Raw genomic sequence first — 27,482 nt, forward strand, 5'->3', positions numbered from 1 at the left:
GCCCTGTGCTGTGGTGGTGCCCTGCAGGGGGTGGGGCTGCTTGCATTCTATACAGAAGTAGAGATGATGCTATATATAAAGGCTGCACCCACCTAAAAACCCTCAGTTGGCATGATCCCCCCCCCCAACCCGTGTCATCTCCAGAGCTTTCCCTTTTCTTTTTTTTTCACAAAGGTATCGCCCAGTCCCTAAAACACAGCTTGAGCGCCTGCTGTCACGTGTTGTAGTAGCAGCTGCCGCCAGCAGGGGTCCCCCGCAGCGCAGCGTGTAAAATCGGTGACGCCGGGGTGGGTCAGCTGACGGGTCGCAAGCCAATCACGGAGCGAGGGCGGGCTGAGCCGCCCTGCGGTTTGGTGCCCGGAGAGTTGTCAAGGTTTCTGGTTGTGGAGGATCCGAGAGAGGAGCGAGGGCGGAGACGCTTCTACGATGCCGAACAAAACGAAGAAGGACAAGGTGAGCGTCCCCGGAGCCTGTGGCGCTGCAGGAGAAAGTCCGCGTGCGGTTTATTTCACCGTATTTATCCATAGGTCGGTGTCAGTAGGAGACATTTTAGCTGCAGCATCACATTAGCCGAGGAGCAGCTAGCCGCAATCTCACCAACATGTTAGCACTTGGTGCGTTAGCTCAATTAAAAAACCGTTATGTTCACTTTGAATGAATGTGACAGCCTGTGTGAGTTGGTGCCTCTTTGGGTTGTCTCTCGTGTTGTCCGCCTGGGGTTCGGAGCTGAATTCCGGGGTAACGTGAGCTAGCTTACAGGAGAATTGCTCATTGAAGAGTGAGAGACTGGGTGGGCAGGCGCTATATTTAGCCGGGGATTTGTGCACAGCGGCGGCGGCACACTTGCAGACTGCTGGCTGATGTTGTCAATCTGCTTATGCCAAGATGACCTCAGCACTTACACTTTTCCTTTTCTCTCTTTCTTTCTCTCTCTCTCTCTTTCTTTCAGGAGACCCCTAAATCTACCAAAGTGGGCAAGAGTGGAGGGCAGGAGAATTCCGAGCATGAGGTAGGCTGATGCAGGACACCTCAGGAGGCACTAATCATGGAACAGTGGGTCAAGTTCAAATGCCACCGATGCTGCACCATAGACACCACAGTGTGTGTAGTGCATCGTGGCTGTTTGAGAAAGGAGTGCATTGTCAGAATCAACACGCCCAATCCCTGCATTATCAGTCACCACTGCAGTGCTCTGATGTGATTCTGTTCAAACATGGGGATGTTCAGATTGGATAAAATCATGCCCTCCAAACCTTAATGTATCATACCCATGATTTAAAGTCTTGGTGATATGGTAGAAATATCGTATACAGTTATAGTTCATAGCTAATATGAGTTCTATATCATTGTTATTATAGAAATGACCTTGCAATATCCCACAGTAGTCCACACTTATTATCCATCCATCCATTATCTACCACTTATCCTGCAAGGGCTGCAGGTGGGGAGCTGGAGCCAATTTCAGCTAGCGTAGGGGCGAGACCCTGGACTGGTTGCAAGTTTATCGCAGGGCCAACATAAAGAGACAAACAACCGTTCACTTAATCATTTACAGCTATGGTCAATTCAGAGCCTCCAATTAACCGAATCAACCTCTGGACTGTAAGAGGAAGCTGGAGTACCTGGAGAAAACCCATAAAGACAAGAGAGGAACATGCAAACTCCTTGCAAAAAGGCCCCTTGGCCAAAAGAAACCTTGTTGTGTGGTGACAGTGCTAAAATTGAGTAATTTTCATTGAAACAGTACTCCTGTTCTTTCGACTGTAGTCTGTGCCCTTATGCCAGTGTTTAGCTCCTGTGCAGTGTGGTTTTCCACCATTAACAAACCCCAAGTGGAGCCTCATTTCTGCTGTCCAGCTCCTGGTAGCCAGTGATGAACTGTTCCACCTGTCATCTAGTGGAGCCGGTACTCGCATAGAGGATAAACAATCTGTGGAATGGGCAATGTTGCCCCTGTACGAATATGAGTCAGATTCCGACCGTGGTGAGATGCCCATGATGTCTTGTAGCTTTAATTCCATGTAGTGAGGAAGGATTATCACATGTACAAGGTTGGTGTCCTCTTAATCAGAATTTCAGATGTAATATCCTGTTTGTTATCAGGCCTCTGGTGGACTGTACAGGATTCATTGACAGGACTGGGTTGTACCCGCACCATGGTTTTCCTTCTCCTGCTGTTTGTTGTTAACCTGGTGCTAAATGATTTGTGGATGACTTGAGTTTAGGGGAGCCAGCCAATCAAATTCACGAGTGGCTCACGGCTATTTGAATTGCCAGAAGAAAAATGACAGGCTTCAAAACACTTTATTTCCCTAAACATTTATCTTAGTTAAACGCTTTGCCTCAAAGCAATAAAAGTTATAAAGAATTTAGATATGTCTTGTGGCCTTGTTGACCCTTGCTTTGTTTTCTGTCCGAAGATGTGTTATCAGCTCTCTGCCGAGTTCATGCAGGGCAATAATCCTGCATGTTTTATGCCGAGCAGCCATGTCGCAGATCCACTAATGCAGCAGCCTTGTGTCAAATTGAAATCAGTGGGCTCTGAGCTGTTGACACCACCTCCCACCATTCCTATTGTCTCATATTCAGTGTTGTATGAAACTGAGGGGAGACAGGAGGGCTTCATCTGCTGTTTTAGGAAGCCACAACTGTGATGAAGTACAGTCTGAGCATTGAATTAGAAAATAATTGACAGATGTCTCTACTTTTTCTTAATGAACTTATGAGTACAGAGTTAATTCCTGTCTTTGTATTACATTAGTATGTAATCTAGTCCATAACAGCTTAGCTCAGCGTGATTTCCCACTTTGCCTCGACAGCTTGCTCGCAGCCCAGCCTAAGCTGCTGTCTTGCAGCGCTGCAGACTGTGGCCAACTTTATCTGGGTCTTAAATGAATTTGATGAAACTGCTGTGACTTAGACAGACACAGCTCCACAGCTGCATCTGGCGGAATAAGCTCTGTATCGAAGTGTGTGTTTTTCAGTGGATTTTTTTGAGAAACGCAGTTGGATGGCTAAATGGAATGATGATAATCATGAACCATTTACCCAATGTAAGTCTGTACATTGGGTAAATGGAAGTTTATGACCCTAGTTACATAATGCAAGGTACTGTCTTATTGAATAAATGGTGACGCATTGTATATAATTAAAATGCCGATAAAGCATACGGCAGCCAAACTGCTTAGCCGGTGGCTACGTGCACACAGTTTCATCAGATCCATAAAGAGATACTCTTTCACACTGTGTGCGCCACAGTTCAGCATGCGCCTGCTCTTACCTCACTGTCACTAATGTGTCTCTTTTTTTTTTCCGGTTTCAGCAGAGCTCGAACAGGAAGGCTAGCAATAGCGTTCCTCCCACCACTCAGCTGCTAAAGGGGAAACAGCCAGGTTCCCAGACGCCTGTCAAAAAGGACAAAAGGCAGAGCTCCTCTCGCTTCAGCCTGAGCAACAACAGAGAGCTGCAGAAACTGCCAGCTTTCAAAGGTATTTACCTGTACAATTCCTTGGTCCTGTCACCTAATCACCTAATAAACTAATTACCCAGTGCCCTAGGATTTGGAGCTGTCGTCTGCACGTATTGTGCCGCTGTTTCTAGGCTGGAGCAGTTTGCATTTGGTTGAGGAGTTTTAGACAAAATGCCTTTTGGGTTTAGAAGCCTTTAGGAGGACTTTCTTTAGTTAGGTTCATAAAATAGATGAGTTGGGCATGTGAATGGGTAAGAAAATGCTGTATTCTCAACAAAGTGCAATGTTCACATACAACAACACACTCAGCTGAAATGAATACTGAAACGTCTATGAACATCCCCGACTGCATCACCCTCATTTTAATACTAAGCTGAGCATGACATTACGCAATCCATGGAAACAAACAGAGGACGTACATGGGATGGACTTTGCGCTGGATTTAGCCCAAGTGTCTATATTTAGTTGTAATCCATGAGATAAAGCTTTAATTCCATGGTCCTTGTGTTTCAGGATGTTACCAGTGACCAGACAAGCAGTGTCTGTCCTTCCCTCCTCTTCCCTTTGTGGAAAAATTGTGTGGATCTTTGCAAATGCATATTGTTAATGTATTATTTACTTTACTGTGAGCTCAGTTTCAGCAGAGCACCAGATTGAAAAGCAAGGACTGGACACTGCTGTTCTGCCTCTGGCTATATTGTCTATGCATGTGTCTGTGTATCCATGCATGAATACACACAACGAGGCTGGCCACTGCCCTCTCCCAGCTAACTTGGCAGTGAACTGAAAAAAGTCATTACATTATGGTCTGTATTTATATAGCCATTCACCCAGTCACACACACATTCATACAGTGCGTCTATGGGCGGCACTTTTTTTTTCTATGAGGGGCAATTAAGGGTTCAGTAACTTGCCCGAGGACACTTTGGCATGCAGATAGGTATCGAACCGCCGACCTGCTTCTACCCCCACTCAGCCACAGCCGCCCTCAATGGAGTGTTAAATGCATGTACAAATACAAAAACAGTTTTTGTAGATGATAGTGGCTATAAGACTGAGTCAACTGCTTTGTGGAATTAAGTATATTTATCAGTGCAATATAAAGTTATTTTAGATCTATGTCTAGTAGAAAAGATGAAAACTCAGAGGAAATGAAGAAAAAACAACCAGCAGCAGTTTTCTAATCGAACAAAGGATAAAAGTCTTTCAGTTTCAACTCCCCTCATGACTTTACATTTCAGTAAGCGAAGCCTAGTTAATAAGCTTGGACACTGTCAATGATGCTTGGGAATTTCATCTCAAAGACAAATCGTTTGAAAAACACAAGTCACACAAATTCCCCCATCTCACAAAGAGATAAGATGCTTGTCTGCGTTAGCCTACTGTTTCCCATTGATTAGTCAGACCGTGGCGACCTGCCACAGTCTAATTTGTCCCACTAATTTATTTTATTTTCTACTTCTCATAATAACATAAAAGATCTCTAACAAAGTGTTCAGCACTGTCGCTTTATTGCAGAACCTTGCACAACATATTTATCTGCTCAGTCTCTCTCTCTCTCTCTCTCTCTCTCTCTCTCTCTCTCTCGCGCACACCCCCTCTCCTTCTCTCGCAATTTAATTAAATGAATGTGAACAATATCACAGAAAAATAAGCCATTAACAAGAAAAAAAGGGAAAATAAAAATAGTGTTTGTGAGTGGGTGTGTCTGTGTGCGTGTGCTCTGTCCTTCTCGCCCTCAAACCGAGAAAAGAAATCCCTGCTCTTACTTTTCACCATTGCCGTTACTTGTTTGCTGTATTTTCTGCAACCAAGCAACCAACTGCAAATAGAAAATCTGCTTTCTGTTTACACCGGCAGACACATGACCATTGTACGTGAGTGGTCATGTGAAATGCATTTTCATGTGTGTTAGCATGGATAGAGATGACTTGTGATATGGAGCTAAAACGCTTGTCTGGACAGAGAAGGATCTCATTTTAAAAGCGTTTTTTAATGATCGCATATACGTGCGGATGTAGCCTTGGGCTGTGACATGCAGTAACATATCTTGCTGCTGCTATAGCACCGACACTATTTCCTTCAAGCAGATTTTGCATTTTAGTCTCTTCAGTGTAAGACCTAACATTTAAAATTTATATGAAAATCTTAGTTCTAACATGCTGCTGTATCTCCTGGAGGCAGCCAGGTCTGTGTGTGTCGGCCAGTCTCTTTGTTCAGGCTGTGATCCCCGAGTCTGTACAGTTTCTGATCAGTGACGGTGGTCGGATAATCTGCTACCGTGCCCTTTCTGTTGAGAGCCAAATGGCACTGTGGGCTGCTGTGGAACTACCAGAAAGTCAATAATTCGATCTGCAGCTCCCCCAGTCAGCATGTGGAACTGCGTGTCTAAACCCAAACTGCCTGATGTGTGAATGGATGGGCGACAGAGAAATGCTATATATAGAGGCACTATATATAGAAGCGCTGTGCGAATGTGTGTGTGAATAGGTGAATATGACTCATAGGGTAAAGTGCTCTACGTGGTTGAAACTAGAAGGGGATATATAACTGCAGGTTTTGTGGTACACGTTGAATAGTTAATGTAATAATATCCGTCTCTTCTGAAGCCTGAAGCCTCAGGATCAGCTGACTGAGGGGACTCTCTCTCACTCTCTCACAAACACATCTATCTATCTTGTAATACCAGAAATCTCCGTCTCCCATATGTGGAATGAAAATATCGAGAATCGGCTTCACACTTTGATGTGTCTTGTTGAAGCAGTGTTGAATTCTGTGTGATGTGGCTTCACAACCTAATAAGGCGCAATAATGAGGCGGAACTGAGTAAACAGGAAACCAGCGCCCTGTAGCAGCAGGGGCCGGGGCTCATCAATGCGAGTGACGTTGTCGATCATGACAACAGCGTGTTCACGACAATAGCAGCAGCAACAACTGATTCTCCAGCGCGGGGGTTTCTGCATTCTGAGTCGAGCTTCACTAGACTTTGAATAAACAGGTGAACACTTTTACAGTTTCAAAAAGAAAGCTGAAACCAGCATTACCACAGGCCAAGCAAACAGCCCAGTCCAAACAGGCAAGTTTAGAACAGGTGCTGCACAAGTTGACTACGGATCCTGCTGCATCAGTGGCCCGTTGCACCCTTTTTAACTTCTCGGCTGGCACGCAGAAGTCTGCAAAATGCAGTTTTCCATTTTCACACACACGCCCTCCTTTTTTCTTTATTTAGTTTTCTTTGCAGCTCTTTAAGTGTGCTCACTCTACTTCCAGTGAGCCTCTTGCGAGTAAAGGATGCGATCCTCTTTAGGGAGAATTGTTAATGTTCAAATATTCGATCGCTTTTTTGGAGACAATGGAGCAAAATGTAGGAACTGTAGCAGCTGTGGTGTTATCGTGAACCATTTAGTTTTTACTTTTGGTTTATAAATAATGGACACAAGAAGAACTGCACTCTAGCATAAACTATACCTTTGCCTCGGTCCTGGTTAGCCATTACCCCCGGGCTGCGTCAGGCATAACTTAATTTCTGATAAAGGCTGCTCACTTCCCACACCCCAGTGAGAACTTTGATAACATTCTGCAAAACATTATCCCACAGTGGCCCGGTAGATGTTATCACTCAGTCCTGTCCAAACAGGCTCCGAGCGTGGCCTGTTTTCATTCCAGGCATGTTCACCTCCTCCTGATGGAAACACATGTCCGCGAGCCTGTCCCGCAGAGCCACAAGGTTGAGGTGAGGATGAAAAACCCTGACCAGAAGGCAGGCCTTTCCCATGAGTCCACCAAATGTACTTGTTGTGACTCCAGAGTACATTTAAACTCTCGCAGCTTTCGGGTTTGGCCGCACAACCGTTTAATTGCTTTCTGTCGAACGCTTCATATGGCGAGAGCCTGTTTCAGACTCTGGGTTTTACAAGGCTTAAGAAAAGTACACAAATCAGGAATTTTGTGTACTGGTTAAATGTTTGCTGGAGATATTCTCACCGTAGAAAGTAAAGAGAAGATAAGTCTTCTACAGGTGCCTGTTAATTTCCTTCTGGTCTCAGTCTAGTATATTACTTGCCAAAAAACACAGGACGACAGTTGTTCTCTGTATGTGTTCTCTTTGACAGCAGGACCTGTTCTGCACGAACCCTTGGCCTCAATGGGTTTGTCGCCATCTGGTGGTTAGAGAATGAGAACAATTATTTTGCCCCTCTGGAACGAAATATTTGAATAATTTCTAACTACATTATAATTTAGCCCTTTTATTATCACTTTACTAAAATGCAGAGTGAGAGGTGAAATCTAGCTTGTAAAGTCACTCTTTTATTTGTGGGTATTGATTTAATGCTGATTTGAAAAAGGATTTATTAAGTGTTTTAATATTAGAGTGCAGAAACAATCCCCATGCATAATTTACTACAGCGGTTACGTCACTTCTTACAGTGTCTTTAATATTGTTTGTGTGTGTATTACAGTGTTTGCTTAAAATGTGTGACTATTACAGGAAGACAAACGCATTGCACAGCGTTGATTAATGATGTATCATCTTTATGTTTTCAACAGCCAGGTTAAAACTCTAGAAGGGTAGAAAAGTTTGAGGAGAAACTGAATCTTTTGCAGGTATTTTTTAATGTGGTCGACAGAAACATAAAGCAGGTTGTAGTAGAGGAAGAGACTCGCATCTCATGAGAATGACATCCCTGGCCAGACAAAAACCAAACTGAAAAGCATTGGAGGGTAATTATCTACACTGTGGCTGCCCGACATTCAGATTTGTCTTGCCACCAGTTCATAATCATACTTTTTTTTTTACACAGCATGAAAGATCTTAGTGTTTTGTGCTGTTGCTCCATCGTAGAGCGGTGTGCAGAACTCTCTAATCCGCTGTAGCTCTCTGTCACACACACACACAAACACATAAACCTGTCTGTGGAAATCAGACTGAGCATAGGCAGCAGCAGGAGAAATCACCTTTGTGCCTATGGACAATTAAAACATTGACTTGAAGAGGAAGGTTTGTGTCCCAGAATAATACTGCGGATAGGAATCTAGGAATCTGTTGTTAAATTTGTATGTGAAAGTGGTACAGTTATGCCATAATAATAAACATGATGTCTCTCATTTGATTTGATCATCCACTGTTAGATAAATGCTAATTAATTCAGGATAACGTTAGAGCTGTGTTTCTGTCATTGGAAGCTGCTTAATGGGAAAATTAGGTTCAGCTCCTTTTTAAAAGCTTGTGTGTCCTCATGCTGCATGGATCGGTCTTTTTCTCCAAATAGATTCAAGCCTTAAGCGTTTATTACTGGGGGCCATGACATTGCAAATCAGCAGACCTCATTGAAATGAACCGCACCACTGTGTATTTTACGCCGGCCTACTCCTATCTATGATGAATGTAGAGAAAGCTCGACTATGAGCAAACATCCCGTACAGACTCATGATGCCTCACAGGTTAATTCTCTTCCTGCTGCCAGACATATCAAAGACACTGTAAAATGCACAAGCCCGATGAATGCATGTGGCAAGGGAGCATTTGGATCGTATTTGTAACAAGCGTCTGTATTTAGCGTTATCTTGTCTTGGTCAGAACAACAGGTCTTTAGATGGGATGTTGCCTCATGACTCTGGAATAGAAAGGCAAGAAAGAGCCCTTTATATGCTCAGATTAGTCTCTGCTGCTGAAATGCCCCATTATTGTATATAAGAGGACCAGACAGACTCGGTGTTTGAGTTCATTTGCGCTGCTAAATTGTGTTTGGGGACTAGATCATTATGTTCGGGATGTACTCATTCGTATTCGTACAGTGTAGCCTAGTTTAAGATGTTTTTTAGCTGGCTGACAAACATAATTGACTGGTTTATAGGGTCCTGCCACTGCAGCGAAAGCAAACAAAAGCAAGCCTGAGACTAAGGAGAGATTAATGTAAATGTGACATCCCGACTCGTACCACCCCAACACGTCCTGCACCTCCTAAAGCAGAAGTAGCAGCAAATAATGCATTTCTTTGTGTTTATATAAAGTGACTGTAGACAACTAGAATACAGTAATTGAGCTGCACAATTGTGGATAAAAAGAGGCATGGTTTTCTTGAGGGAGGTAGGTACACATACTGAAACGTAAAACTAAATATATGAATACATCTTGTTCTCATCACTATCAGTGTGATTTCCCTCTGCACAATTAGTTTTTTTCAAAATTTCTCCTCCCACTACTTGCCGATGTCTCCCACTCCCACTTCTTTATTTTACTCACTGCCAGTTTCTACGACGTGGTGGAAAATCGCGTTGTCATTGGTTGAGAGGAAAGTTAGGGACGCTTGTTTTGATGCAGCTGATGTCCCCAATGTGAAAATAGCATTAAATGTGCAGCCCTAAGTCAAAATAAATGTTTGACCTAAAAACACATGGCTTTGTTTGGAAAACTGTACATGTCGTCCAACTGTGCGATACAAAAGTGTTTTTATTTAACTTGTCCAAAGCCCTATTGACGGCTACATCTGCCGGACAAAGGAAACATTATATGCAACACATAATGAATTCAGCAGCATAAAACTGATATGAATTGGACTTTGTACATCCAGCACTATATAACTGAACTTCATCAGTCCTTTCATATTACACAGGCATTTTTTGTGTGTGTTACCTTTATATAATGTTGACAAACACTAACACTCACCGAATTGCTCAAATTCATTTCGTAAATTATGTTTAGACATATCTTTTCTTGAAATGTCAAATAATGCCCTTTTCTTGCACAGCTTTAGCAGCGCTGTGTTTTGTCTCCAGCGCTGCTGGGAAAGACAGTGTGCTGCTTACCGCACATGCACATCCTGTGTTGCTCACATTGGGACTTCCTGCCTTCCTGTTTCTCTGTCACATACACCTGGGCCCGGGCTGTACTCCTGGAGAGCCATCTGTCATGCAAAAACAGACACACATTCACACAAAGGCAGCTCACACATACAGGCGGTCACACAAGTACAAAGGGCTTTTATCTGACACCCTGCATTGGGCACATAACCTCGGCGTATAGTTTTCCTGTTTGAGGTGTTTTATATTAAATAAAAACAGCTATAAACTTGCAATACTTGTGGTTACATATGAACTTTTTTTGTGTGTTGAAGTTTGTTGCATTGGATTCTAGACTTGTTATCTGTAAGATCATTTGTGGTATTAGAGTTTGTTGTTATAGGCTGCCAATGAGATATCACCTTAACCCTCTTCTGAACTGATTCTTATAAGCTGCTCACGTATTGGGTGGGAATGGATAGTTCCTGGTCCTATTCTTAATATTCTCTATTTATATACATTTCATAACAGGCTGTGGTGAAATCGGATCTGTAGTTTGTGTTTTAAAACTCCTGACAGAGGTAGCTGCTCTTGCTCCAATCACAGTCACTGTCCCTCCCCTTCTCCCCCTCAGCCCACCAGCCAATCCCTTCCCTCATGTTTATTTATTCTGACAGCCAGCCCATGTGACTGCGTCCGGCCAACCGGGCGGCTGCAGTGGGGGATGACATCACTAACTAGCTGGTTCCCTCCAGCAGCAGGGGAGCTTCATTTTCTGCTCCGAGTGTTGGTGCTAAAATGGAGGCTGGCTCCTCGCCTTAGCCTGGGCTGCCTTCTTCCCCCCTGCCTCCTGCCTCAGCTCACTGATGCTGGCATGTGCTAGAGCTGCCAGCGGGATGGTTCTGGATGCACCGAGCTCCAATGGGCCTTTCCAGCCTGTGGCCCTCATGCATTTCAGAGGTGAGAATAGGAAATCAGCCTCCTCTGCTGCTCTGTGCTCCTGCTTTTTTTTTCTCAAGGGATGATGGGCAAGAATGTCGTTTTCATTTAGTAACTGCAGCTGCTAATTTGGATGTCATAGAGGAACATGTCTGTGCCAGGGGACTTTTGTAAAAGTTACTGCAAGAGTCACATTTATCTGGTGTTGGTGGCACGAGTGTTTTTGGAAGAGGAAGCAGGGGATTGTGTTTGTGTGTCAGCGAGGAAGAGTGAGGAAGGGTTTCTGCCAAGACATTGCATTACTTGGCTTCAGACGGGGAGGGAGGGTGGGAGAGTGCTAGTTTGGAGTCTCCCCATCCCCCATCATGACTGCAGATGTCATAGGAAGTGAGGTCAAAGCTTGTTGTCAGTTTGTGTGGGACTGTAACGGTGCAAGTTTGCTGTTGCTGAATTTCCAGTAGTTTTTTAGTTGCTGACTTATCAGATGAAGCTTGAACCTGGGAGCTGCAGCAAGTGTGCTGGGCTGAGCAGGGAAAACAGAAACTGACTCTGAATGAATGCTGGGAGTGATGCTGAATGTTACACTGTCAGAAATGAAAAGCTAATATTTGTGTTTTATTTTATTTACATCAAACTTTCTCTAGAAACCAATCTGGCAGTGTTCATTTAACATATAGGCTGTTATAGCACATGCATACCACTGCATGGCATGTTGTGACTTGCATGTGTTTCCAACGGTTTCATAAGTAAAAAGCAAAGGGATACATAAATTAAAATAATAGCTACCTGTCTCGATTTGTTTTGGTTGGACTGATTCTACATTCACCCAGAGTTTGCACTAAGTTTTTTTTTTTTTGTCACTGGTACTACAGTTACATTAGTTGATAATATATGCAGCAGTAGATGTTGTGGGATTGGAGATTTGTTCTTCAGAGCAATTTGTTTCCGTGACTGGTTTCCTGTGTGCAAGCTTGAGCCTTTAGATGAGTAAAGGTTATTTGCCCATCCATGCAGAGAGGTCTGTGTGAAGTCTGCAGTTGCACAGCATGACTTTTAATATTTCAGGCCTGTTCAGAAACCCTAGTGCTGTTGTGTAACAGGAGCTGCCAGACCTCTCGGCACTCGGGGGGGCTGATGAGATGAGGTGTTCACGGTTCAACCCATATTTCAGCATCAAAGTAACAGGTACACACCACTTCCATATACAGGTGTGCTTGACCTAGAAGTTTCCCTACTGAGGGTTTAGGGGCATTTCTGATAAAACCAGTGAAATATTCTGTGTTCATTTTGTGTGTCTACATGTTGTGTGTTTTAATTTGAATACATTTGGAGAGCTTTTGACATTAAAGGTTTTCCTGCTTCCTGTTTGTGCTAGAGTTGAGCAGGCTGAGTCGATAGTACACGTCTGGACACAAAGTTGTGTGCTTTTTCCTTAGAAAAGTTACATGGCTTAGAAATAGCTGCTTCATGTTTTAAACATTTTTGGGAAGTTGAGACTACAAGTATATACTTACATAAATGGAATGCAGAAATATGTAACACATCCCCATTACTGTCCTCTGTGGATGTGACTGTCGAATCTCAGGGGTGAACTAAATTCCCACTTGTTTGACCTATTTATGCTTCTCAATTAGATCCTGTTTGTGGCCAGTAGTTTGGTTAGAGAGAATGAAATATGACGTCAGTGCAGAGCTACTTTGACTCCTTGTTCAGAGGTACTGTACTGCAGAAGCAAACCTCAAGTATCCACCACCTCTGGAAACCGAAGCTTTAAATGCTGAAGTGCGCTGTTTCAGTGCATTTATAAAGAAACGGTTATTAAATAGGTAAAACTCTTGACATTTCCAGGTAGCACACAGGCAGCTGGATGTGGAATTGTGTGTTGAATACCGGCAGTGCTGCTGTGACTCACAAACGTGGAGGTGTAGGGAAGTCCGTCTGATGATGCCGTTCATCCAGGATCAGGCGCTCGTCTGTGTGGGTGTTTGCACAACCTACACTTCTGCAGCTCTTAGAACTGATTCATTTCATCAGTGAACAGTAATTACATTTTTACTGGTCTCATATCTGATTTTAGTAACATTGCGCCAACATGCCATAGAGGAAACATTCAAAACGGTACTGCAAAAAAGTACTGGAAATTAATATTTACAAATATTTGTGATTATTGTTGTGGTCATTGTTTCTTTATTGCAAACGATAAGGTTTGTAACCTGAAATGATGTGTTATACAGACATGTTAAATGTTTTGTGTGCTAAAGGCAGATTATACAAAGGATGAATACAAAATGTTGGGTGAACTGAAGTTTCCAGGAAAAATGAGGTCATTCTGTGTATAGAGGAGTGTGCATGCACATGCAAGTCATATGAGTCAGTTTATGTAGAGATTTATGTATGCATCTATTATGCATCCGTTTTCTGTTCATAGGAAAGCACCTAAAGAAAATTGGAAGCTGCCTTTTAGGGTTATAGAGTTAATATAGGGGGGTTTTGTTTACTGTTACGTTGTTTGTGGTTAACTTGTGTGAATAACATGGCGTCAGTTGCCGTTACATAATTTAACATAATCAATTATTTTGGCCTAACCGTCTTGTAGAGTCGGAAAAACAATGTCTCTGCCCAGAGTGCTAAATGTTTTCTTCAATCTGACATTCGGGTTCACTGACTGAATTTGACTCTGTTTGTTTTTTTTATATGATGTTATGCTACAATCATTTGACTTGTGGCATTCACAGGCTGATCTATGCTTATTTATTTATATTTCAAAGTACATATTCTTTTCATAGAGTCAACCCACTCTTTAAAACAACATCGACTAGACAATTTCCCGTGTCCCAGTATCATTCTACATCCTGTTGTTGGAACCAGACGGACCCATAACCTCTCGCCTTCATTCAGACAGGCTGATCTGTGCTAATGCAGGTTTCTGTAAGAATTCAAAATCTCATAATGATTATTTTTTTCATTTTAATAAGGCCAGTAGCCCTATTACACTTTCTTGTAATTTTGTGGTCCAACTTTAGGTTCTGTTTTTCTGTGTCCTTTGGGACAGTTCTAGCCTAATGGTACAACAACAACACAGTCTTAGTAATTAATGGGGCACACTGCATCACCTTGGGCAGTGAGAAACTGCCACTTTAAAATATTTTCAGACATTTTATAGACAAAACGATTGATTGATTAACCCAGAATTTGTTCTATAATACTTAATAGTCATGATTGATTGTGACAGTGATTGATAATGATAATACTTTCTAGGCACAGCCCCAGCACATCTGCATTTTGTATTGTTTATAGATTGTGAAGTTATAGAAAGTACTGACAAATTGTATTGGAGTTCCTTCTCTCTACTCCCTGTTGGTATCTTCCATGTTTAACAAGGTCAGTCGTGCCGACTCGTCTCGTGGTCGCAGCTCTTAGGCTCAGCAAATCGGCAGCATATGATTCCAGTGTAGCAGCAGCAGTCTGCTTTCACCGCTGTATAGCAGCAGTCAGCCCCTCGTCCAAAGTCCTGTCTCTGTCTGTGGTCACCATGGCAACCTACAGTACACATGACGATTGTTCATGAGGAGTTTGATCATCTGAGGCAAATTGATTAGCTCCTGGGTTGCTTGTGTACATTTACATTTTGAGCAAATTGGGCTTCACACACAGTTTGTTCAGTAATATTCAAACAGTCAGACAAGGTTGAACACGTTGCTCCGCTCGTCTGGTGCCTCCTCAGATTTGTCATAAGGTAGTTGCATGATACACAGATTACAAACAGCTTCACCTTTGATCGTTACTTTGCATTATTCGGTGTAAAACCCAAAATACTTCCACACGCTGCTTCTCAGATGCTCTGGTTTCATGATTGTCCGCCATTTTCATAGCAAAACAACGTAACATTACTGACTTAGTTTACTGATAGGTCGAGAGGGCATGCAGTAGGTCACCCTTTCACAGGACACCAACTACTTCAGATGGTCTGATGCGCTTCTAGACTTTATATTTTTTAACAGGTCATTACCCTGCCCTTTCGCAACAATACCCAAAAACTGGCAAGAACCAGAAGGAGAGTGCACGTTGTAGTTTGTGTTAAATCCTTGCAGTGGTTACCGGTTAGGGTTTAGCATTGTTTTAAAATTCTTGCTTGGACAGCAGTATATAGCTGTACAGCTTGTGTGTCTGAAACGTTCTTGGTGTTGGAGTAGGGAAAGCCCTCTGGGTCCTCTGAGACTTGTATCAGTTTCAAAGTGCAGGAAAACCTCCTTGTGCTTCTGTATTTAGCTTCTGTGCGCCGAGCTGTCTGCTCTGCATCAGTGTGCGAGGGTTGATGAACATCTTTATGCATTTTAACATACACTCCAAACTTACCTTTTTAGCCATTTATATTATTTGTGTCTCATTTTCTTGATAAATAATTTATGCAATTGATCATATATTTGTGTTGAGTGAGGGATTTGTGCTGTTCATTGATTTATTAGCTGTTGTGCGGTGATGATGCAATCGGCTGGAGACCGGAGTCTGTAGACTGGAGGTTGGCTCATTGACGGTTGTGTGTGCTGTAGTGACAAAAACATGTAATGATTTTTAAATTGCAGGTTAGTGATTGAACACAGACAGGTGTGGCCCCGTATTGCTCCAGGCGTTACTTAGAGCCTAATGCATCATTGATGTGGTGGTGACACTGTCGTTTTAAAGGCTAAATTATTGATTGATAAAGTCTTTGAATGAAGTCTCACTACATGAGCGCCACAGTAGCAAAATACGAACTCAACACGAATAACTCTTAAAGCCTTGTTATCAGTGAGTGCTTGAAAAGAGGAAAACATAGAAAAAGCTTTGTACAGTGATTGTTGATCATGAAAAAAGGCTGCAAAGCATAGAAGCCACCATGAGTGCAACATTTTTCTGCAACGTCTATAAAAGATGGTTCAGGAGACACGGCATCATTTAAGTGTTTTCCTTTTATATAGAACTCCTGCAAACTTTTTGGGATGCTTCTCTATGATGCTGGACTCAATTGAAACGTTGCTCATTCACTTTCAATGAGGTGATGGCATACTTTGTGGAGCTGCAATGTGGTTCCATGTGGAGCCACCAGCCAATCAAATCACGTGAATGGGAATGAGGGGGCAGCTGGCTAACCTGGTGTGTCTTCATCTGGTTTTTATTTCCTGTGTACTTCTCTTTAGCATTGCATTGATAGCTAGCATGGCACATTAGCACAAAAGCTGGCTATGCTGTGGGTCGTTACGACAAACACAAGTGTTAATGCAGTGTGATCAGTTCTGTTCTGTCTAATTTATTGTACATCATTTAGTCAAGCTTTAGTTAAATGTTTCATAACTTGTTAGAATTACTTCTTATCAACAGTCGCCTCATCGCTCTGAGAAGGACACACACATTTATACACTTGAATCCATGGTTATCACAGTGGGACAAAACATGATGGTTGATCCGTGTTTCACATGGTCAGTTTGGCCGACACTTCTCGTCAATTGGCAAACCATTGCTCCAATAGAGCGAGGGATAATTTCTTTGACAGTGTAATTAACTTGAATTTTAAATTTCATTTCACTTCTGTTCAATTTTCAGTAAAATAAACTTTCTGTACTTGTGTGTTGAAATGTGAAATCTGAACACACACTGACATCTTTTAATTTCCGTCTTCCTCCTTTTCTCTCTCGTAGACGTTCCCCCTGCAGAGCAGGAGAAGCTCTTCATCCAGAAGTTGCGGCAGTGCTGCGTCCTCTTCGATTTTGTCTCAGACCCACTGAGCGACTTGAAATGGAAGGAGGTGAAACGGGCAGCGCTGAGCGAGATGGTGGAGTACATCACCCACAACAGGAACGTAATCACCGAACCCATCTACCCAGAGGTGGTTCATGTGGTCAGTATCCAAACACAGTGAATTAGGGACTTGGATTTGTGATTGGCATTCACATTGAACAAAGTTGACAATCAAGGACAGTTTTTGAACTATTAAATGTTTCACAACAGAAAAATCTGTTGTGCCGTCTGTATACTCTACATCAGTCAATGAATTGTGTTGAGAAAATTAAGCCAATTTCCTTCACAATGTGAGCTCAGACTTCTCTGTGTGATGGTCCGGAATGGACTGTGTGTTAGTTATGTTTCGGTTGCTGTTGCAGGTTTGTGTGGATTCAGATTAGTGAGTAGAAGCAACAATACGTTTTGTATCTACTACTGTTTTAAAAGAGATGGTTACTACTTTCACCAATGTTAAAATCCTATCCAATCCTTAAATACGATAGGTCGTGCATCTTGACAAAGGAACAAACATAACATAACCTTTACACAGGCTTCTAGAGTCTTTTATGCGGATACAGCTGTGAGTTGCATTCTTTCCTGTTCTGCCTCATTAATGTCTTGTGGTCAAGACTGGTGCACCAGATTGTTACAGTGCACCAGATTTTCATAACCCATGTCGCGACTTTACAATCAGATTACAAACAGATTTAATCATGACACGTCTCGTAGCGTAGATTACCGTTTTATAGGTTTTATCTTAACACTGCATCTCAAGCAGTATTAAACATAAAATACTTTTAGCATTTATTTTATCACCACTGTTCCCCCAACAACTGAGTGCCTCTCTTAATTTAGATTGGCATCCATAAAATATTATCTATATCACAGCAGCCTTGACCTCCCCAGGGATGTCATTCTGTGGCTTATGTCAGATAATTAACATTATAAGGCCACAGCGTTTAGCTCCATAAAACAAACCATGTCTGTCTGGCTCATGTAGTTACAGCAGGTCGGTTAATTGCTCAGTTATATGTTGATGAGAGTTACCATGTGTATCTGTGGTGACAGGGAGTTTCTCTTCTTGTCGATGAAGTTCTAAGACCGTGACTAAAGCTCTGCTGTATTTTAGCGAATACATGTAACCTTAAAGAGTCATCTCACTCTATAAGCTGTACTTATTGCTTTAATAATGCACCAATGTCCTTAATAATCTGGAAATGGTTAAGAAGCTGCTTCATTCTGTTTCCTGTGGGCTTTATTTTTGGGCTACGGGTTTTGGACGCACAAAGGTTCCCACTGCCAATAGTGCTTCCTGGTTTCAGACCCTGTAAGTCTTTATTAGCTCCTTGCTCACTAAGTCATAGGAAACTCACATGAGCATCACTGACCTCTGTTAGAATCCAAACATCCACGTCACATAAACCTGATTCAATACTTTAAATAATTGGTAAACTATTAAGTGACTCATTCAGTGGTCAGTGGGTGGTATTTATTTAAATACCCCTCATTCATGCCCATTTGAGGTCAGTAATCCGAGGTCTGTAGATGTGAGCTGTTGTCAGTATGGCTGTCACTGAGCTGCCGCTGTATATTTTTTAGAGACCGGTCCCCTCTGAGGTTGTGGCCTGGCTGCGTTCAAGGTGCCAGGTTTGCTTTCCCAAGCCAAATAATTAAAAGGGCTTTGATGTTAATCAAAGACCAGCCTCAATGCCACACGGTAAACTGCAGATGATCAAGGTGCAAATTTCGCCCCATCGTCGTCGCCGTGGCTTCATTTGATCAGGGCAGCAGAAAATGCAACAGAGCGGCCAAATCAGCATGAAAATATACTCTTATTCCCGGCAGCCCCTTTCCACTGCCCCCTTAAAGACGAGGGCGCTTTGAAGCCAACTGACCGCTTTCATCATCAAAGTATGGAGATTGACGCGACAAACACTTTTATAGCCATTAAGAGTGTATTCTTATGTTAAGGCCGCATGCATTATTTTCTCCCACGAACCCTCGCTCTGTCAGAGCACGTTTGATGCCTCTGCGTCGGGGCTCTAGAACAATATTTTGGCCGACCTTTGGTTGACACAGCACTGGTTGCTCCATTAGTTCTATTCCCTGGGGGGATGTAAGAAATGGTTTCTGCTTAGAATATAAACACAATGGTGAGTGACTGTCCTGACCTCTTGATGACTGCTCTCTGGAGGGAGCGTCCAAGCGTGCTGTCTGGAAAGTGATAATGGACTCAGAGGGAAAATGGACAGATGCTTCCTAGTTTTGGGAATTGTAAAGGAAAGAAGCTCTTATCACTACCCAGCACCAGGGAGAAGATTAATTTATCTTCCTTGACGTTCTTGACAGAGCCGCATAGAGTTTTGTTGTCTGTTGCACCACAGCCCATCGATTATTTGTCTTATTTGCTTGTCAAATACTGAGTGATGGATTTCAGAACTCCTCATTCAGTTTCATTGTTTCTGCTGTCAGGTGTGTTTTAGAAGCAAACACTCGACTCGACCACACCAAACTGAGCAGCGGGGGGTCATGTTTACAAGGGTTTAATAATAGCAGCTGTTACCTTTCACTATGGCTCAATAGAAGGCTAAACACAGTATGAAATGTGATAATAGGTCAGTGCACAGGGGGGGCTGCCTAATAAAGTACACTAATGATGCTTTCGTCACTTGTTTATGTGTAACTGTTGAAAAACAAAGATCATGGCCATTGCTTCCTATGTTTACCTTCACTGTCTGTCCCTCCACCAGCATTCATAGAGAGCAGCAGTTGTCTGGTTTAACTTTAAGATGCTTTTCTTTCTTCTTCATTTGTTATAAATGGTAATTTACGAGGCATCAACAGCAACGTAATTGTATTTTCAAATGATCAAATATATATTTTTTAAATGTATTTCTAATTTCTATCATATACTTGATTTGATATCAGCCTAATGTTGGATTAAAAGACACGTCATGGTCTGCATGTTAACTAATTCTAATGGACTTATTTCTTTTGCACTATAAGCCTTTGGATATAGTTTAATATAGTTAGATACTGTTTTTAAAATGGGTCCTTAGTTGAAACATGGTATCATGAGTCCTTCGTCTTAATTGTGAATTAACTAATCTCTCTTTGTCTGTTGCCCAGTTTTCTGTGAACATGTTTCGAACGCTGCCACCGTCATCCAACCCCACGGGTGCTGAGTTCGACCCAGAGGAGGATGAGCCCACGTTAGAGGCCGCATGGCCACATCTACAGGTACACACGCAAACATGGACACACAGACGTGTACTCCGGGAGAACGTTTTACTCATTCACTGTTGACTGGCAAGAATTAAATCCATTCAGCTTTCTTTCAAATCTGTGAACGTCTTGCTTATCCTCCACAGCTCGTCTATGAATTCATCCTACGTTTCTTAGAGTCACCTGACTTTCAACCAAACATAGCCAAAAAGTATATTGACCAGAAGTTTGTAATGCAGGTAAGTGCATAATGATTTGCGTTATTTTCACTTTAAACATTTGTGTCTTTGGTTCTAAGTTGTATTTGCTATTGGTGTATAAGCAGCTTTTTCTTGTGCTTAGCTCTTAGAACTGTTTGACAGTGAAGACCCCAGGGAAAGAGATTTTTTAAAGACCACTCTACATCGCATCTATGGCAAGTTCCTGGGCCTGCGAGCGTACATTAGGAAACAGATAAATAACATATTTTATAGGTGAGTGCTGAGTTAGTTGACTTGGACATACTATTGTTGCGTGGGTTGTTGTGGAACTTGGTGAACTCATTGTTTCTGGTTGCTGTTTTTCAGTTTCATTTATGAGACTGAACATCATAATGGAATAGCAGAATTACTGGAAATATTAGGCAGGTAAGAAGCAGTTCTTTGTATACTTCTGTGCTACATTTCCAGTAACTGTCATAATGATGCACATGCAGTAGGTACCCTAATGTTCCCCAAGTCAATTGGAGTGGAGCTCTACTGCAGCACTTATTTCCTTTATGACCATCTCTCTCCTTACAGCATAATCAATGGATTTGCATTACCATTGAAGGAAGAGCACAAGATATTCCTCCTGAAAGTTCTGCTGCCTTTACACAAAGTCAAGTCACTTAGTGTATATCACCCACAGGTAAATATCTTGTCAGTGTCTTTATAATACTGGCGTTTTGTTAGAAGTGGAACACTCACTGCATGTTGTCTTTCTCCCTCAGCTGGCCTACTGTGTAGTACAGTTCCTAGAAAAGGACAGCACCCTCACAGAACCGGTGAGACTTTGATTTATTAACATTGTTAAGTTGTTAATATAGTTGATTGAATTACCCCTCAGTATCCGTGCTGTTCAAGAAACAACTTGGAACAGTACGGACCCGAGGAGTCCGTCGGCCAAGCCGTGTTTTCATTCAATAATTCCATTTGTGTTTCAAGTTGTAATTTGACTTACCAGGTACTCATGAACCCTATTATTTAGCTAGTCACGAAAAATACATCAAGCAGTAGTTTCATTATGTCTTCAAAAGCAGAACAACTAACTAACTTTGAAACCATTAAAGTCAGATCAAGTACCTTATTATTATTTATATATATATACATGTACAAACACACACACATACATATAGCAGTCTGTGGTTTTCTAAATGTGTTGCTGTGTTGTATCTGTCGTGTCTTATTTACTTAACAGTAGTCAGCTGTCCAAACATTTGCCGTTAATAAGCCTGTAACTGGGTGCATGTCTGTCTGTGTGTGTGCGTGCAGACAGTGATGGCTTTGTTGAAGTACTGGCCAAAGACCCACAGTCCAAAAGAGGTCATGTTCCTCAACGAGCTGGAGGAGATCCTGGACGTCATCGAGCCGTCTGAGTTTGTTAAAGTCATGGAGCCCCTGTTCAGACAGCTGGCCAAGTGTGTGTCCAGCCCCCACTTTCAGGTCTGACATCTATTCCAGAACGTGAATGTGTGTTTTCAGTGTATTTGTTGCAACATACATGCTGAAGTCGTTTGGGCACATTTTCTATCAAAATGAAATGTCTACATGAATCTGTAACCTGATGTGATCTGATGTGTCATTAGGTAGCGGAGCGAGCTCTGTACTACTGGAACAATGAGTACATTATGAGCCTGATCAGTGACAATGCCGCCAAGATCCTGCCAATCATGTTCCCGGCCCTATACCGCAACTCCAAGACCCACTGGAACAAGTGAGTCCCTCCACTGGCTTTGCCCTGTGTGGGTCTGTGTGTGTCTGTCTGATGATGGGTTGTGATGATAGTTAAGTACATGAATCCAGAGACGAGTGGTTGTCTTTGTGCGTCTGTAGGACCATCCACGGGCTGATCTACAATGCTCTGAAACTCTTCATGGAGATGAACCAGAAGCTGTTCGATGACTGCACCCAGCAGTTCAGGGCAGAGAAAAGCAAGTAAGTCACAAGGGAGATGTCATGTATGGATTTCCAGAGCAGCCTCAGCTCTCTGTGTCTTATTACACTGTTACACACGATTAAAAGCATCATATAAACATCATTAGAAATGGACCAAAACTGAACCAAAACCTCCTGAAAGGCAGATTTTTGTGTATGATGGGTGAATTTTTCTGAAGTTTCCTTTTCATGATGTTTGTTTTGTTTGGCGTCTTAGAGAGAAAGCTAAATGGAAGGAGAGAGAAGAAGCGTGGCTGAAGATTGAGAATCTCGCAAAGTCGAACCCACAGGTGAGTAAAGAGATTTTAAACCCAGCAGATCTGCTGCAGACATCTTACTGACTGATTTATGTCAAGAATTGCCTCATTAACTGTAATCTTGCACGCCACATTTATGTTTCTGTGATTACAATGAGCAACTGCTTCAGATTTTGAGTCTGCATGTAAATCAACATAACCAAAATATGCTGAGTTCTATGGACACCTCTCGGGTGCATGTTAGCATGAGAAGAAAGCTCTTTGATTGACCACATACTTGAAATCAAAGGCTGCAATGACTGAACACACAAAAGATGTTACATGAGTGGTTGAGGTGCTCTCTGACATTTCCTTTCCTTCTCTTCTCCCCGTTCAGTTTATGACGTACGTGGACTCGGTGGGCTCAGGCAGTCCAATGGACATGGAGACAGACGGGCCACTGCTGGACGATGTCAATATGCTAAAGAAAGCCGTCGTGGAGGAAGCGACACAGGTGAGGAATGGTGTGTCAGTGTGTAGTGACTATGAATAAGTGAATATGCATACGTGTCTTTTGCTGAAGTAGGTTTGAGTTAACTTGGGGGGCAGCCAGCCCAGCTACATGAACGTCCATCGAAATGTATTTGATAATGTTTTTAAACGATTATCTAGTCGACGATCTCCTCTTGCTCACAGATATTCAGATGTGGTTTGACCACCGCTCACACATTTGAGGCTATTTCAGGCTATGTTACATAGCCGGAGGAAAAACAGTCTCCTCCATTCCATGAATAATTTCATTTGTCAAGATTACTAAGATACGTGGGTCACGTGATTCACACCAGGCGTCTTCCTGCTGCTTAGTAAAACAGTGACAAACTGGGAGAATTTTAGATTGTTTGAGATAAATAATATTTGCCATTTGTAATCATGCTCTGTTTTTTCTTTTCCTTTTTCAATCTTTGTGTTGCAGTGTGAGGTTTGTTTATGTAAGGATCTTTACTTTGGCCTTGCAGCATCAGTGCGACATGTGGATCAGTCGTGTTTTCTTTTTTTTGTGTTGAAAGTGTGAGAACAGTGTGCGTGCGAAGGCAGATGTGTTTTTTGTTTGTCTTGAGAGAGATTAATGTGGCACATTTCTGTTTCTCATGGCAGGCAGGAGTTAGATGTGTGTGAAGCAGGGCTGGAGAGAAAGCTTCTAAAACCACTCTGTCTCCATGTGTCCAGATCCAAAAAGACCAGAGGAGAGAGCGCCCATTGATGCGAAGGAAATCAGAGCTCCCCAGGGACATCTGCACGCTCACAGCCTTGGAGCTGCACCGGAGAGCCGAGGAAATGTTGACGACGCATGACGGCCACTAAGAGACCACCCCGGGATCCACCATAAACCAGCAGCAGTATCCACAGAGGAACCCCAGGCCCAAGGCGGGCCCGCACAATGACAAGACATCTGGTATCTCAGTCCAGCCCAGCACAACACAGAAGTGAAACAGTCCCTGCTCCCCCGACACAGAAATTGTGTAAAGCCGCACATCGAGGGCCTGATTCAGCTTTCGGACAAGCGGCGCCCCGGCCCTTACTGATCCCTGCCCCACCCACCCCACCTGGTTGTCGTCCAGCAGAGACGTCCGCGGTGCTGGACGCTCCCGCACGACACGCACCGTGAACTTCACCCCCAAGACACTGTGTCGTTCTCTCCTCTCCTTCTGTCGTTCTCTCTTTTATCCTGTCCTCTCAACCTGTTGTGTTTTCGGGGGTGCTGTGCTGCCCCCTTCTGGTCATTTTTCTCAGGTGTTCTGTTCTCTGTATGCGTGCGTGTGAGCTGTCTTCTCTTCTTGCCTCTTCTTTATAGATGTCAGGTGCTTGTACAAATTAAAACGTACTTCTTTGGTTTATTTAAAAGAAAAAAACAGCATCATCTGATGAAAAAATGCCGGTTGTTTCTATAAACTAAATATTAGCTATTCCTCTCATAACATAACGCTCTTTATATATTTTCTTTCCAACATAGTATATTAGGAGCTCGTCTCACGTTAAAACACACTTCCCATCTGTACAGCTCTTCAGTTTGGCATTTTCAATTTTCTTTCTCGGTTCTTTTTTTCCGTTTGCTGTGAGGATTCATTGATTGGTCTGTTAATCAGGAGCGGCGATGGAGCGTGTGTGAATTAAAAGTGCTGCAGCTCATTTCAGTTCATCGAGCCGTGCGTGTGCGTGACAGAGGTCCAGGTTTTTTTTCATCCACCACGTGTATGTTCCTGCGCAGAAGCGTCATTCGGTGCCAACTTCTCTCAATAATTCAGCTCCTGTATTTAAAAAGGTAGGCAATAAGTCAACATGGGCTGTGGCGTGTGTCTGGGAGTTATTACGTGTTCGATCAGTCGTCGGGATGAGTCCGGCTCAGGCCCCCGCTTTGCTGCAACAGTTACATGAGAGGGGGGGGATTGTGGGATTTATTTTGGGCTCCTCGTTCACGTTCAGCTATTGTAGGACCGCGTGTACCACGGCCATTAGCATTCAGTACAAGTCACTGTCATTCATGTGAGGCTTAGGAGAGGTCAGAGATTCACACGGAGTCGCTGTGTGTCGAGAGATGGCCAACAGGGGCGGACAATGTGCTGATAGCCATGTCTTTTTGTACTCTTCTCAAGCAAGACCCTTTTATTTATAAAACACTTGTTAGAGATTAGACCGCGTCATGGGTGAGGTGTGTTTGGTTTGAAGAGGTCAAACATGAGCCTTTCTTTTCACAGTGCCTTTTATAGTCTAAGGGGATTTTTGCTCAACTGAGAATCGAGTAGTAGCATTGACGAAAAAATGCCAGATCATTAAAAAATAATACGACATTAAAAAACAAGGACGCATGTTTAAATCCGCACTCTGCACACCTCGGGGCCCTTGGACTCCAGCACATGCCTTGTTGAAGCTGCAAAATCCATTTTGTGGTTTAGCGCTCGAGCGGAGAAGCAGAGTGGTCGACCCAAACCACTTCAGCAATGAAGCACTTCCTGATAAAACTTGAAAAAGAAAATAGAAACACAACTGAAAAAAAACAAACGAACAAAACTCCTAAAGAACTGAATTCTGTGATGCTGTCTGTGCTGGTGTGTGTGAGGGGTCGCCTCCCCTGGGTGCCTGTGGATAAGAGCTAGCCTCCACGGGGAGAGCCAATCACCTCCCATCGTAACGCTGTCCCATTCCACTTCTGATTTGTACCATTGTTCCACCCCCCTCGCCCTTCCTCTCCCCTCCCTGTTTAAAGCCGAGTGCTACCCTGTAGGGCATCTGGTTGTTCTGCTCCTGGATGCTTGCAACTTCTTGTTTTTGTTGTGGGCTTGATTCCTCCTTTCGCCCGCAGAACCTCTTCGTCAGTGTTTCAACTGAATGTGCAAATTGTAAATATTACTGCAGTCACGTTGTTCAGTTCTCTCCATGTTTGTCTTGAAGAACAACATTCACCAAAGGGCTTTTTTTTTGATGAAAATGAAAAAAAAACTCATCCCCTTGTTCCCTGGGTATTACAGTGGATCTGCTGAAAGGAAAGTGATTCCATCCCTGCAGAAATCTGCGTCCTCTGATTGATGGTGTTAAGGCCAGTTTATACTTCAGCCTTGGATCAACTCCACGAGTACGCTGTGGCTTCAAAGCCTACGACATAGTCTAAGAAGAAATATAACTACATGTCGTAACGATGCAGATGGACACAACTTGTGATTGGTCCACTCTGGTTCGCGTCTCGTCCACGTCTCTCAGTGGCCAGACTCAACTCCCCCTTGTTCTGCCTCAGACGTCTTCTCTCATCTCTGTCGAACAACATTTATTTCCTCCAACTCCAAAAAATGGCGACTGAAACTGAGCAAATCATGTTGGAGCGCGCACCATAGACTGTATATAAAGATGGTGGACACATGAAGCAAAAAATATCCAGGATACAGGTGACGCCATCTTGTGCTTTAAAGCCATTTGGAGCCAGTGTCTGCGCAGTAGTGAGCCACGGTATCTAGGTCCCACCATTACGTTTGACTAATTTTGAGTCACAACTGTCAATCAAGTCGTTATCGCCATTTTTATAGTAACAAATAAATAATTAAAAACAAACTTACCAGAAACATGAGCACTTGAATCAATGTGAAAAGGACTACCTATAATGACAGAAACCATCTTTATCACGTACTTTGACTTTTTTGTTTGTTTGACCTGTGTCCAATCCACTAATGAGGAGTAAGGACAATTTATGACATATACTGGAGCCAACCACCGGGGGGCGATCACGCTGATTTGGCTTCACTTTTGGGGAGCTGTCATGTCATCCATCTTTTATACAGCCTGTAGTACACACACATAGGAACCTCATGTTCAGTGTCAACCACTGATGAAGACTTGGCGTCGATCCTCCATTGGTGACTGTTGTTCTTCTTGAAATGGCTTTAATATTGGCTTCTTTGGAGCTCTCTTCATTTTACATAAGCTTTGTTTTCTTTTTCTCGGGAAAAGAATGATTATTGCAAGTGTCCTTTAGTATATATCTCATACTAAATGGCTTCATTTAATATTGTACATATAATGTACTTTTATTTTATGTTATAACTATTATTCAATGGTAGATTTCATATTTTGTACAAAATGTCACGTGTACAGAATACAGAGGTTGTTAGCAACCGCAGACGGTTGGTATGTGGCACAGACTTCAACACATGTGACGATTTACATTTAGAAAACCATATAGAATTTGGATAGTTTTTTATCTACTGTAATCCAACATCTTTTTTCCGTTTTTGTTTTCCACCTTCAGACATGTGTTGAGATCCTACATACATGAGCTTTTTGTGTGTGCTTTTATCCAAATCTCCAGTGGTGTACATCTATCTATATACAGCAAATAAAGAGAACATGTGAGTTTTA

General features: G+C 42.7%; 1 protein-coding gene across 3 annotated transcripts; it reads left to right on the forward strand.

Annotated features, from left to right (window-relative positions):
- Window positions 1-311: 311 nt before the first annotated feature.
- Window positions 312-27,482, forward strand: ppp2r5cb (protein phosphatase 2, regulatory subunit B', gamma b). Of its 3 annotated transcripts, none has more exons than XM_035143808.2 (16): window positions 312-453; window positions 950-1,009; window positions 3,323-3,488; window positions 16,864-17,063; window positions 20,075-20,185; window positions 20,317-20,409; window positions 20,513-20,643; window positions 20,737-20,796; window positions 20,950-21,058; window positions 21,141-21,194; window positions 21,682-21,852; window positions 21,996-22,123; window positions 22,243-22,344; window positions 22,562-22,634; window positions 22,978-23,094; window positions 23,808-27,482. In XM_035143808.2, exons 1-16 carry the CDS (start codon window positions 427-429, stop codon window positions 23,940-23,942), a joined length of 1,737 nt encoding a protein of 578 aa, XP_034999699.1. In that variant the 5' UTR covers window positions 312-426; the 3' UTR covers window positions 23,943-27,482. The 3 variants fall into 3 exon arrangements, with proteins under 3 accessions (XP_034999699.1, XP_034999701.1, XP_034999705.1); XM_035143810.2 differs by having other exon boundaries at window positions 3,326-3,488; XM_035143814.2 differs by lacking the exons at window positions 312-453; window positions 950-1,009; window positions 3,323-3,488 and adding an exon at window positions 10,992-11,209.

The sequence above is a fragment of the Hippoglossus stenolepis genome, chromosome 20, assembly GCF_022539355.2.
Source record: "Hippoglossus stenolepis isolate QCI-W04-F060 chromosome 20, HSTE1.2, whole genome shotgun sequence".
NCBI classification, from domain to species: Eukaryota; Metazoa; Chordata; class Actinopteri; order Pleuronectiformes; family Pleuronectidae; genus Hippoglossus; species Hippoglossus stenolepis.